General features: G+C 44.0%; 1 protein-coding gene across 2 annotated transcripts in view; it reads left to right on the forward strand.

Moving 5' to 3' along the window:
* The first annotated feature begins 7343 nt into the window (after positions 1-7343).
* Positions 7344-13651, forward strand: part of ENTPD3 (ectonucleoside triphosphate diphosphohydrolase 3) — a 34653-nt gene continuing 28345 nt past the window's right edge. Inside the window, exons 1-3 of one of the 2 annotated variants that reach the window (XM_030846207.2) lie at positions 7344-7431; positions 8239-8290; positions 11648-11775. In XM_030846207.2, coding sequence (XP_030702067.1) covers positions 8251-8290; positions 11648-11775 — 168 coding nt within the window. In that variant the 5' untranslated portion in view covers positions 7344-7431; positions 8239-8250. Of the gene's footprint in view, positions 7432-7875; positions 7931-8238; positions 8291-11647; positions 11776-13651 lie in introns of those variants that run through there. The other variant, XM_060309023.1, reaches the window with a different exon arrangement.

Below are 13651 nucleotides of genomic sequence, written 5' to 3' on the forward strand. Positions count from 1 at the left end.
GAAAGGTCAATGTGAAGAATTTAGCTTACTTCCTGACACTTTGTAAATAGTCAATAGATATTAGCTATTGTTTGTATATTGGAATTATTTTTTACCATCATCACCATTTTACTTGGTCACAGAAGGGAATCTTAATGCATAATTTCACCATCTTCTAGTATTCAGTGTTATTATTAAGAGGTCTGATACCAATCTGATTTCTATTCCTTTGTAAGTGAACTGTTTGTTCTCTTTCTCCTTCTCTCTCTCTCCATCTCTCTCTCCAATCTTCTCTCCATCATCAATGTTTTGAAAACAACATGTCTTCTTTGCCTTTTTTTTCATCCATTGTACTAGGCACTCAATTTAGCACTTTCAATCTGGACATTATCTTTTTCCAATTCTGGGGTGTTTTTCTTGTATTACTTCTTTGATAATCTCTCCCCCTCCATTTTCTCTGCTGTATTTCTGGAACTTGTTATTGGATGCTGTACTTCCAGAATTGATCCCCTTTTTCTTATAATTTCTCTTTCCTTATCTTTATCTTTTTATAATAGATCCTAACGTATTTCTTCATACTTATTTTCCAAACAGTCAACTGGACTCTTCCCTTCATCTGTCATGTTTTAAATGCCCAACAGAAGTTTTCATGTACTCTAAATAGTTCCCCTTCCATCGTGTTTCCTGCTTGCTTAATGGATACAGTATCTTCAAGTCTCTCTGAGAAGTTTAGTGATTCTGGGATTTGTTTTTTATCTTTTCTTCTGCTACTTGCATTGTCTTATTTGTTCTATGAGTTCCTTTTTTCTGTTCAGTTTTTGTTTTTGCTGTTGTTTTTGTTTTCTCTCTATATATAATGCATGTTGGTGGCTTTGCCCTGTCTTGGCTATTGGTTCGTATTTAAGATTCAACATTCAGCCTGATGAGATCTTCAGTCACCACTAGGCACCAAATTAATCATATAAGCCATACTCCTAGAATCCAGACTGTTTCTAGGAGAACCTCAAAACACCCATCTATAACCTCCTGTGATGAAGCCGTAAAAGGCTCTGGTCATAAGAAATGGAATGAATCAGTCTGAACCTTTTTAGATGGCTCCTTCAGACAAAGTTCTTTCTACAAAACATCCTCAAACACTCCTTTATGACCTCCAAGTCAAGCCCATGTCATACCTTAGAGGAGAAATATGTTCACTATTAGCCATCTTTTCTTGAATTTCTCCACATCCTAGGGCAGTTTTCCTTCCTAAGTAGACATCACAATTTACTCCAATTTTTCATTTAAAAAATCATTGATCTCCAAACTCAAAAATAGTAAAGCAAGTGAAGACATGCTTTCTGCAAAGAAAAAGCAATGAAACCAAATCAGAAGAATTGCAGAAGCATGGATCAGGTGCAGGGCAGGAAGGTGAGAGCTGAAACTCTCAGGAAGGTGACATTAGTAGACAGGGTCTTGATCTGACACTCAGATACCCCAGCTGGAGGGGCCCCAAAAGGAAAAAGTGCAAGGCATTGTTCTGATGGGAAACAGGCACCAGCAACAGTATGTCGGTAATTCTGCAGGAGAAATAAGTAAACCAAGAAAAACTTTAAATATTAACAGTCAAAAAAAAGACAGAAATATTAAATTCTTGAAAAAATCTGAAAATTTTTCAGAACAATATTCCCATTTTTTGTAAGAAACAATTAAAATGCAGTTGTCATTGGAGAGAGGCTTACTTTCCATCATATATCCTTTTGCGAGACTTCTGTGTGAGCAAAAAGGGTGTCTATTTATTTAAACTGGCTGACGGAGACCCCACCACTGAGCAAAAGCTGAGGGTCTTGGTGCTGTGGGGCTGAACAAGCTGGTATGTCCAGGTAGCAGAACGTAGAAATAGCTCAGCTGAGCAGCATCAGGGGCAGGATGAGCAGGAGAGGCCAGCCCCACAGGGCACAGACCCAGTGCATGTCACAGCATAGAACTTCCTCCTTGGGGCTCCCTGGGCCAGGATGAACAACATCTGGGTGCAGTGACCACTCCCTTGGCTGCAGTTGGCTCATGCTGTAGGAGCAACCCTTGATTTCATTGCAGAGTGGCCGGTGTGGGAAGTAGAAATTGAAGGGGTAGCAGGAAGCCCCACTGGACACTGGTTACGTTGTGCAACACACTTCTAGGTAAAGTAGGTGCAGCAGTTTTCACACGAGGACTGACAGTCATCTTTGCAGAGAGGCAGGTCCAGATCTGCTCTCTGTGCCCAGTGTGGTCCAGCTGCTGCAGCCAGGGCCCCAGGTTGAGGAAGCATTCATAGAGGCAGGTGTCCTGGATGAAGGGGTGTTTGCCATCTCTCCATAGTGGTTCCAGTGAGTCTGTTGAGGCAGGACATGTCTTTGTGGGCTTCCTGGAGCAGCCAGCATTTGCCTTCCAGGAACTGCACTGTTCGTGCAGCTTGTCCTTGGAGCCTGGACTTCCCTTCTGGTGCTTTGGCGTCCATAGGAAACCAAGCAGGACCCTGCAGGGCCTTCCTAGGGACATACCCCCGCACTGTGTCCCCCACCTCTTACTGAGGATTTGAGTCTGTATCCGCTGAGAAATGGATGGCACAGAAGTGTCTATTAAGGATGGGGTTGACACAGTGAGATTTGTGTTTTGAAAAGAGGAGGCTGGTAGCAATGGGAAAATGGATCATAAAGGGAGAAATCAAGACCATTGTCCAAATCCAGGAGAGAGAGAATGGTAGCTTAGACCAGTGGTTCTCAAACTGGGAAACCTCACCCCTCAGAAGACACTTGGCAATGTCTGCAGACATTTTTGGTTGGTCCACTGTGTGTGGAGGGATGTTACTGGCATTTTGTGACTGACCATCAAGGATGCTCCTTAATCATGATACACGGGATTGCCCCCAGAGCAAAGGATTATCTGGCCTGAAATACAACTAGGGCCTAGACCGAGAAACCCTTGCTCAGACTGTGGTGGTGGTGGAGATGGAGTACATATTGGAGAGATAATTAAGAGGTTAAAATCAGCAGTAATTAGTGACTGATTATGAGGAAGGAGGGAAAGATTACCAAAGATAACCCTCAGGTTTCTGGCTTGCCCACCTGGATGAGTGGGGGTGCCATCCACTGAAATTAAAAATGTTGGAGGAGGTGATGGTCCGGTGGGGGAGGATAAGGAGCTCAGCTTGAAGCCTAGTAAACTTAGATTTCTAAACCTAGAAACTTAGATGCTTCTAAGACATCCGAAGAAGTCAAACAGGCAAGTCTCTAAGTCTACAGCTCAAGGGGGCAAGCCTGAGCAGGAGACATGCATTGGAGAGGCTTCTGTGAATAGAACAGAAGCTGTGGGCATGGATGAGATTACCTAGGAAGAGAGTACAGAGTGAGGAGTAAAGAGGGCCCGAGACTACATCTTGAGAAACTCCTGGCAGAGGAGCACAAACCAGCAAAAAGCATCTAGCGAGGTGGGGAGAAAACCAGGGCATGTCACATCCCATAAGCTTCAAAAGAGCCTGTTTCCCCCACACCTTCTCCAGCATGGAGCATCATAGATCCTTTGTGGTGGTGGTTGTTATATTCACTAGTTTGTTGTATCTTTTAGATTCCACAAAGAAGTGATACCATACAGTATTTGCCTTTTTCTGTCTGACTTATTTCACTTAGCACAATGTCCTCCAAGTTCATCCATGTTGCTGCAAATGGCAAAATTATTTTTTATATATATATATATATAGACATATACACAAACACACACACACACACGTATCACAGTTTCTTTATCCATTCATCTGTTGGTGGACACTTAGGTTGCTTCCATATCTTGGCTATTATAAATAGTGCTGCTATGGGCTTCCCTGGTGGCGCAGTGGTTGAGAGTCCGCCTGCCGATGCAGGGGACACTGGTTCGTGCCCCGGTCCGTGAAGATCCCACATGCCGTGGAACAGCTGGGCCCGTGAGCCATGGCCGCTGAGCCTGTGCGTCTGGAGCCTGTGCTCCGCAACGATAGAGGCCACAACAGTGAGAGGCCCGCGTACCGCAAAAAAAAAAAAAAATAGTGCTGCTATGAACATCGGGGTGCATGTATATTTTCCAATGTGTTTTTATTTTTTTCAGGTATATACCCAGGGGTAGAATTTCTGGGTCATATGGTAGTTCCATTTTTAGTTTTTTAAGGAACCTCCATACTGTTTTCCATAGGGCTACACCAATTTTCATTCCCACCAACAGTGTAGGAGGGTTCCCCTTTCTCCACATCCTCGCCAACATTTGTTATTTGTGTTCTTTTTGATGATAGCCATTCACAGATATTTTTAAGCTTTGCTAAACTGATCAGTTAAAAAAAACCTAATTTATTTAGTTATTTATTTTTAATTAATTAATTAATTATTTATTTTGGTTGCACTGGGTCTTAGTTTCAGCATGCGGGATTTTTAGTTGCAGTGTGTGGACTTCTTAGCTGCGGCATGCATGTGGGATCTAGTTCCCTGACCAGGGATCAAACCCAGGCCCCCTGCATCGGGAGTGCAGAGTCTTTCCCACTGGACTACCAGGGAAGTCCCCCAAAAAATCTTATTTAAAGATATTAAAGTTTTAATTGGCAACTTTTGGGTAAGTAATGAGATTAAACATCTTTGCCATGTTTATAGGCCATTTATTCTTTTTAAATTGGCCAGTGCTTGTCATTTGTCCACTTTTCTACTTTAGATATTCATATATTTCCATAGATTTGTAGGACTTCATTATATATCATGATTTTTTACTCTTTGCTATCACATTCTTAAATATTTCCCCACAGTTGATCCCTTTTTTTAGGGGTGGTGTCTTTTTCAAGGCAGTTGTTTTACATTTTTATGGATGCAAGTTTGTTTACTTTATCTCCCTGCTTTAATCTAATGCTAGAAGAGGCTGTTTCTTCCCAAGGATCATAAAAATATCCTCCTCTATTTTCTTAGTATATTAAATCCTTTTTTCTATTCAAAATTTTAATCTACATAAAATCTATTTTTATGTCTGATGAGTGACTGGGATTTGTTCAAAAATATGAAAAGTAGAGGTTTCAAAACTAATTATTGGATAATATGTTCTTTCAATTTCCTCTTTTTTTTTTTGGCAGTACACGGGCCTCTCACTGTTGTGGCCTCTCCTGTTGTGGAGCACCAGCTCTGGACACTCAGGCTCAGCGGCCATGGCTCACAGGCTTAGCCGCTCCGCGGCATGTGGGATCTTCCCAGACCGGGGCACGAACCCGTGTCCCCTGCATCGGCAGGCGGACTCTCAACCACTGCGCCACCAGGGAAGCCCTCAATTTCCTCTTGATGCTATACTAGATCCCATACCCATTAACTAGTCTGATACTGAACTATCTCTTATGTTCTTTAGCTCTCTTGGTATATTCCTGTGCCCAAACCAGGCTGTTTTAATTACTATAGCTTTATAGTATGGTTTGATGCCTGGTAAGGCAAATCTGTATTATTTTAAAATCAGGAAAAACCATAAACATTTGCGTATGTATGTATACGTATGTATCTGTGTTTGTTCCTGCATGTGGAGGGTTGATGGGGAAGTGTGTGTGTGTGTGTGTGTGTGTGTGTGTGTTCTTACACATGGAAGGTTGAGGGAGAAGTGCCTTTGAATGACTAGGACTAGTTGGGGAGCCGCAAAGAAGTGTGAGACAATGCCTGGAACAGAGAGTTTCAGAGAAGTTTGGAAAAATAAAAGTAGATTTGGGGTCTCAAAGGAGGTGAGTGCTCACAATTCCAGGGCCTGTAGATTGAGGAGAGCATTCAAAGTATGAACTGTACCAACTGAATTTCAAGGCCCTTTAGGCCTAGGAAACTCTTCTCAGCTCTTGGGAAACCAGTAGGGATGTTAAGGTCAACCATTCATCCCTTAGAGCCAGTGTTACTGACCCCAGGCCTAGGTGCAGCGTCAGCAGTTATTTGTGGGTTTATGGTCCCCTGGGTGCAGAGAGTCCCTCACCTTTCAATCCTATGCCTTGTGTTTCACTGACCCACAGCTTTCAATGAAAAGAAGTCTTACAATTTAGCAAGTACATACTGAATGCCCCACTGTAGACTCTGTACAAATTTCCTGCAAGGGTCCATGTCCATCAGATTCGGGGTAAGTGACTGGTGCTCTTGCATGCCTGTGTGTGTGAGTATGTGCACGCACATACACACACCCAGACCTCTCTGGTCTCAGAGGTCTCAAAACAGGGGCATTGTTCTCTGAAGGCCCTCTTGCCTCATGAAGGGTTTGGCCCTACCTGCACAGGACAGAAAACTAGTGGTGCACAGGGCCTGGCTCCCAAGGACATAGTTGGGGCCTCAGCAATTCCTTCCAGATAGTCAGGAACCACAAAGAGGGATGATCCAACAGAAGCCTGCTTATGGGACTTCCCTGGTGGTCCAGCAGTTAAGACTCCATGCTCCCAATGCAGGGGGCCCGGGTTTGATCCCTGATCAGGGAACTAGATCCCACATGCCACAACTAAGATCCCGCATGCCGCAACTAAAGATCCTGCATGCTGCAACTAAAAAGATCCCGCAGGTCACAAAGAAGATCCTGCATGCCCCAACTAAGACCCAGCGCAGCTAAATAAATAAATAAATGTTTAAAAAAAAAAAAAAAGCCTGCTTATGCCTCTAGCTGGGATCATTCCAAGAGTCCTTGGGGGTCACTCAGAGGGGCCAGAAGGCTACCTGCTGCTGCATTAAAAACAGACTCCCGGGGCATTTGAATGGCTGCATTTTTGTCATCTTTCCTATTTGGCCTCTTCCAGGCAGTGCTTGCCCTGAATTTTGGCCTAATGACACATATATAAAATGCAGTGGGGGAGAGCACTGCTCAGTAACCAGTGAGAATGTCCCTGGGCATAGCCAAGGTGGTTCTGCTAAACTATTTGAGAGGGAACGTCTCTGTATTACTTTGCTCTCCTGGTCCAAGTGACCTAGGGACAAGTCTGCTTACCTGCCTCACCCCCAACATTACAGGTATTTACTGCTCTCGACTTCACAGAAAGGTGGGGCACAGGGCCCACCTGTGCATACCCACGGAGTGCCCAGTCTCTGCCCTGCCCTTCCCCCACTTCCCCTCCACTTAGGCTTGGGGTAACAGTGGTGGAAACTAAAAGACAGATCAAAAGGCTCTTGGCCTCTACATCGAAGAAGGTGGCAGGCAGAAGACATCGCCCCCGCCCCACCTTCCCCAGGTAGGCTCGGGCGGGATCGCGGGTGGAGAGCCAAGGTCTCGCAGCGCCTCCCGCCCCTCCCCACCCCCACTTCGGGTGGTGATGAACTAGAAGAGGTCAGGTGAAGAGGTGCTTCGCCTGGACCGGCGCAGGGGTCGGGCCCCGGACGCGGCAGCCCCGCCCCCGTCCCGCCTCGCCCCGCCTCCACAGGAGCCTCCTGCGCTCTGGCCGCCAGCTGGCACTGCGGCAGCGCCAGTCGCCTTCCTCGGGTCGTCTGTGCACAGGTAAGGACAGAGGTCCCCATGTCCGAGCCGCCGCGGAAGGAACGGGAAGCTTCGTGAGGCTGAGATCTGGGAGGGAAGGAAACGGAATCGGATTCCGCAGGGGGCTGGAGGGAGGGACCGAAGGACGCGAGCCCCACATCCCCGGGCGGTGGGGAGGTGGTCCTCGCCGTGCCGGGAGAGGTGGACACGTCTTTACCAAGCGCTTCCTCGGGTCCGGAGATGGGCTGGGCGTTTGGATGCCTTGGCTGTGTGGAGACGCAGCCCAGCGTGAGGCCTCCAATATCCTGGGGCGCTGGATGCCGGGGGCCCCGACATCCTCTTGCAATGGTCGCCAGCCAGCAGCCACAGATAACCGTCCTGGATCTTGAAAGGGCGACCTCGGGCTCGCGGGCCGCGAACACACACACACAAGCCTCCCTTGCTGGTGTGCTTTGAAGAACAGCCCTTCCTCAGACTATGAATGTTCATAATAGGTGGAGGATTTGTTCTGCCCCGGGAGGTGTGTACAGGTGGGAAAATCTGCAGGAGAAGCTTGACTTCTTAGAAATCTTTTTGAGTTTAAAATTCAGCAAACCCGTTCTTCTTCCTTTCCTTGCATGGGGGGTGGGTGTGGGGTGGGGGGAGTTGACCTTAGAATGTAAGCCCAGTTTTGGGTCTGTCTTGGAAGTTCTAGGTTCATCTGTCCCCCGGAAGGTTTTCCTTCGGTAGAAGTGAAGTGGCTTGGTATTTTAACACGGTGCAAGTTTTTGGAACTTCGTAAGTCAGGGGCCACGAAAGCTCTGTCATTCTGTGTTCTCTCACCTGCAGCTGGAAGGAGAGATGTTCACGGTACTGACCCGCCAACCTTGTGAGCAAGCAGGTTAGTATCGCTCAGCAGGCAGCAAATGTGATTTTGTCACATCACCCGAGAATCCCAGCTTCAGCCCACAGCTCTTCATCCATGTCCCCAAGCAAATGACGGTTTAACCTCTTTGGTGTGAGACAGTACTCACCGGGCTTTCACCACCGGCATTCCACAGATAAAAGTAATTCTTTACGTCAAAGCAACACAAAACAAGGACTAACATGCTTGTTTCGCGTAAATGGTTTTTCCGGTTTGCATAATCCATTAATTTGGCCCTTGTCGTTTCCCTTACCCAGCTGTGTGTAAGGTCTGCTTTAGAATATTGTTGATTTTGTGATGAATTGTAAAGCGCTTGGAGCTTGCCTCTCTTTCCATCCAAGTGTTGTTTCTGGCAAGGCGCCTACAGCATCCCTCCTGCCCCCACCCGTCATGGGTCAGCGTTGTTACCGCTGATACTGCAGGCACATGTGTAGAATGCTCACACACACACTCACACACACACACTTCCAAGCTTGCCCTTCCTGCCTGCCTCTGGAGCACATTTTGGAGTTGCTCATGTGGAAACCCAGAAGGGTCTGGCCTCTCCACTTTCGGGAGGCACCTGGTAATTACAGTGTTTGTCCAGCCCTAATGACAGCACAGCTCTAGGCTGCATTCCCTAAATGAACGAGACCTGGTCTAGTCCATTTTGCTTTGTGATAGGCTTTTTTGCTGGGGCAAGGGTTTGCTTAAGGTAATCATAGCTTTTTACCTGAAAACTGCTGAAGCACAGAGGACTTAGGAGGCCAGCCTCCTGGCTGTGGTCGGGAGACTGCTTATATATCACCCCTACTCCCGCCCCATGGACAGATGTTCTTTAGTGGTGCCCCTAAATTGGGTATTCAAAACACTTTGAAATTTTAACACAATATACTGTAAGGTCACACATACAGACTAACTTGTTACATTCCTTCCAAAGGACAAGTTTAACATGGCAGATTAAACCTCTACCTTGTCTTGTTAGGGGAAGAAAAAAAAATCCCTTAAACTATAACTGACACTGGCATATGTATTGTTTAAAAGTTGATGCAAAAATTTGCCTCTGTGGATAAACTGGTTTCTGTCTGGGTCATATCCTTTGACCTGGAATCACAGAAAGGTGATCCAGGACCCCTTTAGGGGTTCTTAAGGTTAACTCCACAGTGGCTGGCCTCCCTCCAGGTGCTATGACAAACGATTCTGCAATGAGTAATTTGGTGTACAAGTCATTTAACACACTCGGGGCTAGTTCTGTGGAATAAATTCCCAAAAGTGGGATTTTGAGGCAGATGGTATACACATTAGCAATTTTGATAAATACTGACAAGTCCCCCTCCAGTTCACTCCCAGTGACAAGGTAGGAGAATTAAGGTGTTACATGACCACCTTTGACATCAGGAAGTGTCTGTGGCAGCATCTATACTGCAGGGGAATCAGATGAGGTGGTAAGAGTTGGCTGTTTTGAGCTATTGAGACCCACTGCATGACTGGCCTCCCCAAGTAGTGAGCATTGTGATGAGATTGGATATTGAGGCCGAATCTAACTCTATATGGTAGTATATACATGCTCTTTCTTTTTTTCTTCCAAGAAAATGTCTCCTAGAAATAATGAAGGAGTAGTAAAGCATAGGTTATGATGATCTAAAAGTATATGTTCTGGAATAGGACAGGATCTACCCCATTGCTATTCAGTTGAACTTTCTGCGATGGTAGAAATGTTCTGTAGCTACACTGCCCAATGTGGTAGCCACTTCAGGCTACTAAACACTTGGAATGTGGCTAGTGAAACTGAGGAACTGAGTTTTTAAATTTTATTTCATTTTAATTAATTTACATTTAAGTACACAATTAGTGAGAGAAATATTTGGATTCTCTGAATTCAGTGATCTTCCTGTTATGCTAGTGTTTATCATATTTCAGCCATTTGAGTGTCACCACTTATATTTATGCTATAATAGTTCTACCAAGACTATTATTTAGTCAATATTTTAATTAAATGTCTTTTTATCTTTTTAAAAAATTAGGTATAATTTATATACAGTGAAATGGATAGATCTTGTGTCCCTAAATTAGGTATTCTTGCCTTCTGAAAGGATTATGTTTTTAGAACAGGGACAATTTATAAGAATCTTTTTTTTTTAAAGGGAAATTGTACCTAAGGAGCTGGTTTGCTTTGATTTTCAGTTTTTTCCAAAGAACTTTGTAAAATTTGATAAATTTTGAAAAACGCACACACCCATATACCCCACAATCCTATTAAGATGTAAGAGCATTTCCATTACCCCAGAAAGTGCCCACGTGTTCCTTCCCAGTGGATCCTTGCCCCAAACCCCCATGCAATCACTGTTCTGATTTCTGTCACCTGCCTGTTTTAGAACTTAACATAAATGGAATCATTTCAGAAAGTTTCTTTCTTTTCTTTTATTTTTTTATAAGTATATTTGCTACTTTATGAAATTTTCACTAGCCCACTGATTTTTTAAGACCCAAGTAAATATTTGCTCATAATCATCTAGTTAAGAAATATTAGTTTAAATTTAATAAGTAGAAATAGCCCATTATGATACATTATATATTACTATATAATGCATATAATTATATATTACCTTTATTCAGAGGCTATATATTTAGTTGAAGACTATTCATATGCTACATTTTTTCTTTTGCTTTTAAATGTATAGATATAGTTTACATAGATAGATATAGTTATGATTAAAATACAAATACCAGAGATTATATGACCACTTTGGGAGGGAACACGTGGATTGGGGTCTAGTTACTCTTTGTTTGTGAAGATGTAGGGGAGACCCTATGCCTTTACTATAGACACAGGAAAAATGACTGAGGTTGAATTCTTACTGGGAACCCACATATCTTAGGAATTCAAACACGTTACTATTTGCTTGACAATAAGTCATCATGTACTGAACTTTATAATCATTGATTACATCTAAAATACAATATGAATTTCTTTTTATTTATCTGAGATTATTTTCAAATGAAATGTTATATCACCTGCTTTAATAGAAAACCCATAGTTTTCAAATCTACATTGAAACAAATGTTATTGTAAATCATCTCAGGGATGACCAGTAATATGCATAACACACTTTGGGAAATACCAGAGAACTAAATCATGCATATCCTCCCTGCAAACACTGGTTTAGTCCACTCTTTGGAGGAAAGATAAATGGGTATTGAGCCCAGTTGCTGTTCTAAAAGTATTGGTCTCACTAAAGCCAGAGGAAGTGACTTATGCATGCGGTTAAGCACCCAGTCCACAGATTCTACAAAGAAGGCCAGGACCTTGTTCCCAATTCCCCCTCATGTGTCTTCTGGGTCTCCCCATTTTAGGCCTCAAGGCCCTCTCCCGAATTTCAGCCATCATCACCTTGGTGGTCTTGCTTTTGAGCATTGTGGTGCTTGTAGCTGTCACACTCATCCAGATTCACCAGAAAGAGGTTCTCCTTCCAGGACTGAAGGTAGGTGTGAAGGGGTTGGCATTGAAGGGAAGAAATGGGCTCTGACATCAATGATTCGAAACTCATGAGTTAGAAGAGAAGAAAATTATTGCCCCTTACCTCTAGCTAGAGCCAGGGAAAGGATGGGTAAGAACCCAGGGAGAAAGACTGGACATGCTGGGTTTGTGATGTTTGAGGTGAAAGATTGATAGTGGTGACACCTTCTCCTAGGACTGTGAGGTCTTGCTTTGACTCCTGACTGTTAGAACCAAAGCTAGACTCTGTAGCCAAGAATTATAGATAGCTACCAAAGATTTACCAGCTTGTCAGTTCCTCCAGATGACACAAACTTGCTCATGAGTGAAGACCAGGAGACCCAGGCTCTTCTTCTGGCCTAGCCTGGGTAAACAAAATCAAGGACCTGAAAGGACTTCTTGAGCTGTGTTGTGCTACCTCTGTTGAGTCTAGAAGTATGCCATGATCCCTCTGACTCTTCCCCCACCAAAATTACTCAGGACCTTATGCTAAGTTCCAGAAGCCTCTCTCAGCTCTTGATAAGTCCATCCCCAAATGGATGTTCTCTGGTAGGCTGAGAATTGTGTGTATCCCTTCTGCCTTGGCTATTAAAGGTGGTAGGAGGTGATCCCATGAGAGACTGTCAAATGAAAGGTGAAGAGAGTCAGTAAGTCCTTCAACCTTTTTGGGTAGAAGTCAGCAAACTTTCTCTGTAAAGGGCCAAACAGTACACATTTTAGGCTTTCAGAGCCGTTTATAGTTTCTGTTGCATATCTTCTTTTGTTTTTGTCTTCTTATGACTCTTTAAAAATATGAAAACCTCTCTTAGTTGGACAAGGGCCATAGGAGCCATGTTATTTGAATCTCATTTAGTATCTATCCTTGACCTTAGAGTCCTTTCTACATCTTCCTGCTGTTAGGGAGTGTTCAATGGCTATATCTGAAATAGAGGTTTTTAAAAGGTAAAAAAGAAACTAATATTGCCTTGGCTGCGTGGGTGAGTTTGCTCTACCATCCTGAGTTCACTTTTCTAAAGGATTAAAGTAAAATCTTTTTATTTATTTATTTTTGTTTTTTTTGCCTTCACCATGCAGTTTGTGGGATCTTAATTCTCTCACCAGGGATCCAACCTGGGGCCCAGGCAGTGAGAGTGCCAAGTCCTAATCACTGGAACACCAGGAAATTTCCTAAAACAATTGTTTTAAGTTTATTTATTGTTTTTGGCCGCGTTGGGTCTTCATTGCTGCGTGCAGGCTTTCTCTAGTTGTGGCGAGTGGGGCTACTCTTCATTGCAGTGCCGGGCTTCTCATTGCGGTGGCTTCCCCTGTTGTGGAACACAGGCTCTAGGCACGTGGGCTTCAGCAGTTGCAACTCTCAGGCTTAGTAGTTGTGGCTCACAGGCTCTAGGGCACAGTCTCAGTAGCTGTGGCACATGGGCTTAGTTGCTCCACGGCATGTGGAATCTTCCTGGACCAGGGATCGAACCCATGTCCCCTGCATTGGCAGGCGGATTCTTAACCACTGTGCCACCAGGGAAGTCCCTAAAATCTTTTTTAGATAATGGAATTTGGTTCTTTTATAGGTATTTTACTTAAGAATCTCAGCCCCCCATGAATAGCATGAATAAAAATGAAAAATAAAAAGCCTTATGCAGCTGTCTAATGGTGAGAGGAAAACAAATTATCTGGTTGTCCAAAGACATTAGCTAAGGCCTAGATAATCTGTTTTCCCAAGTTCCAGACACTGCCTTCTCCTATAAACTATATAAAATCAGGATTGCAACTAGGGGAAATACCATCCCCTTACACTTTGTAAATTGCTATTCGGTTGAGTGAGCATTTTTCCCTGAATTATCGCACTGAACTCTTCTGCCAACTATGGA

The sequence above is a fragment of the Globicephala melas genome, chromosome 11, assembly GCF_963455315.2.
Source record: "Globicephala melas chromosome 11, mGloMel1.2, whole genome shotgun sequence".
In the NCBI taxonomy this organism is placed as follows: domain Eukaryota; kingdom Metazoa; phylum Chordata; class Mammalia; order Artiodactyla; family Delphinidae; genus Globicephala; species Globicephala melas.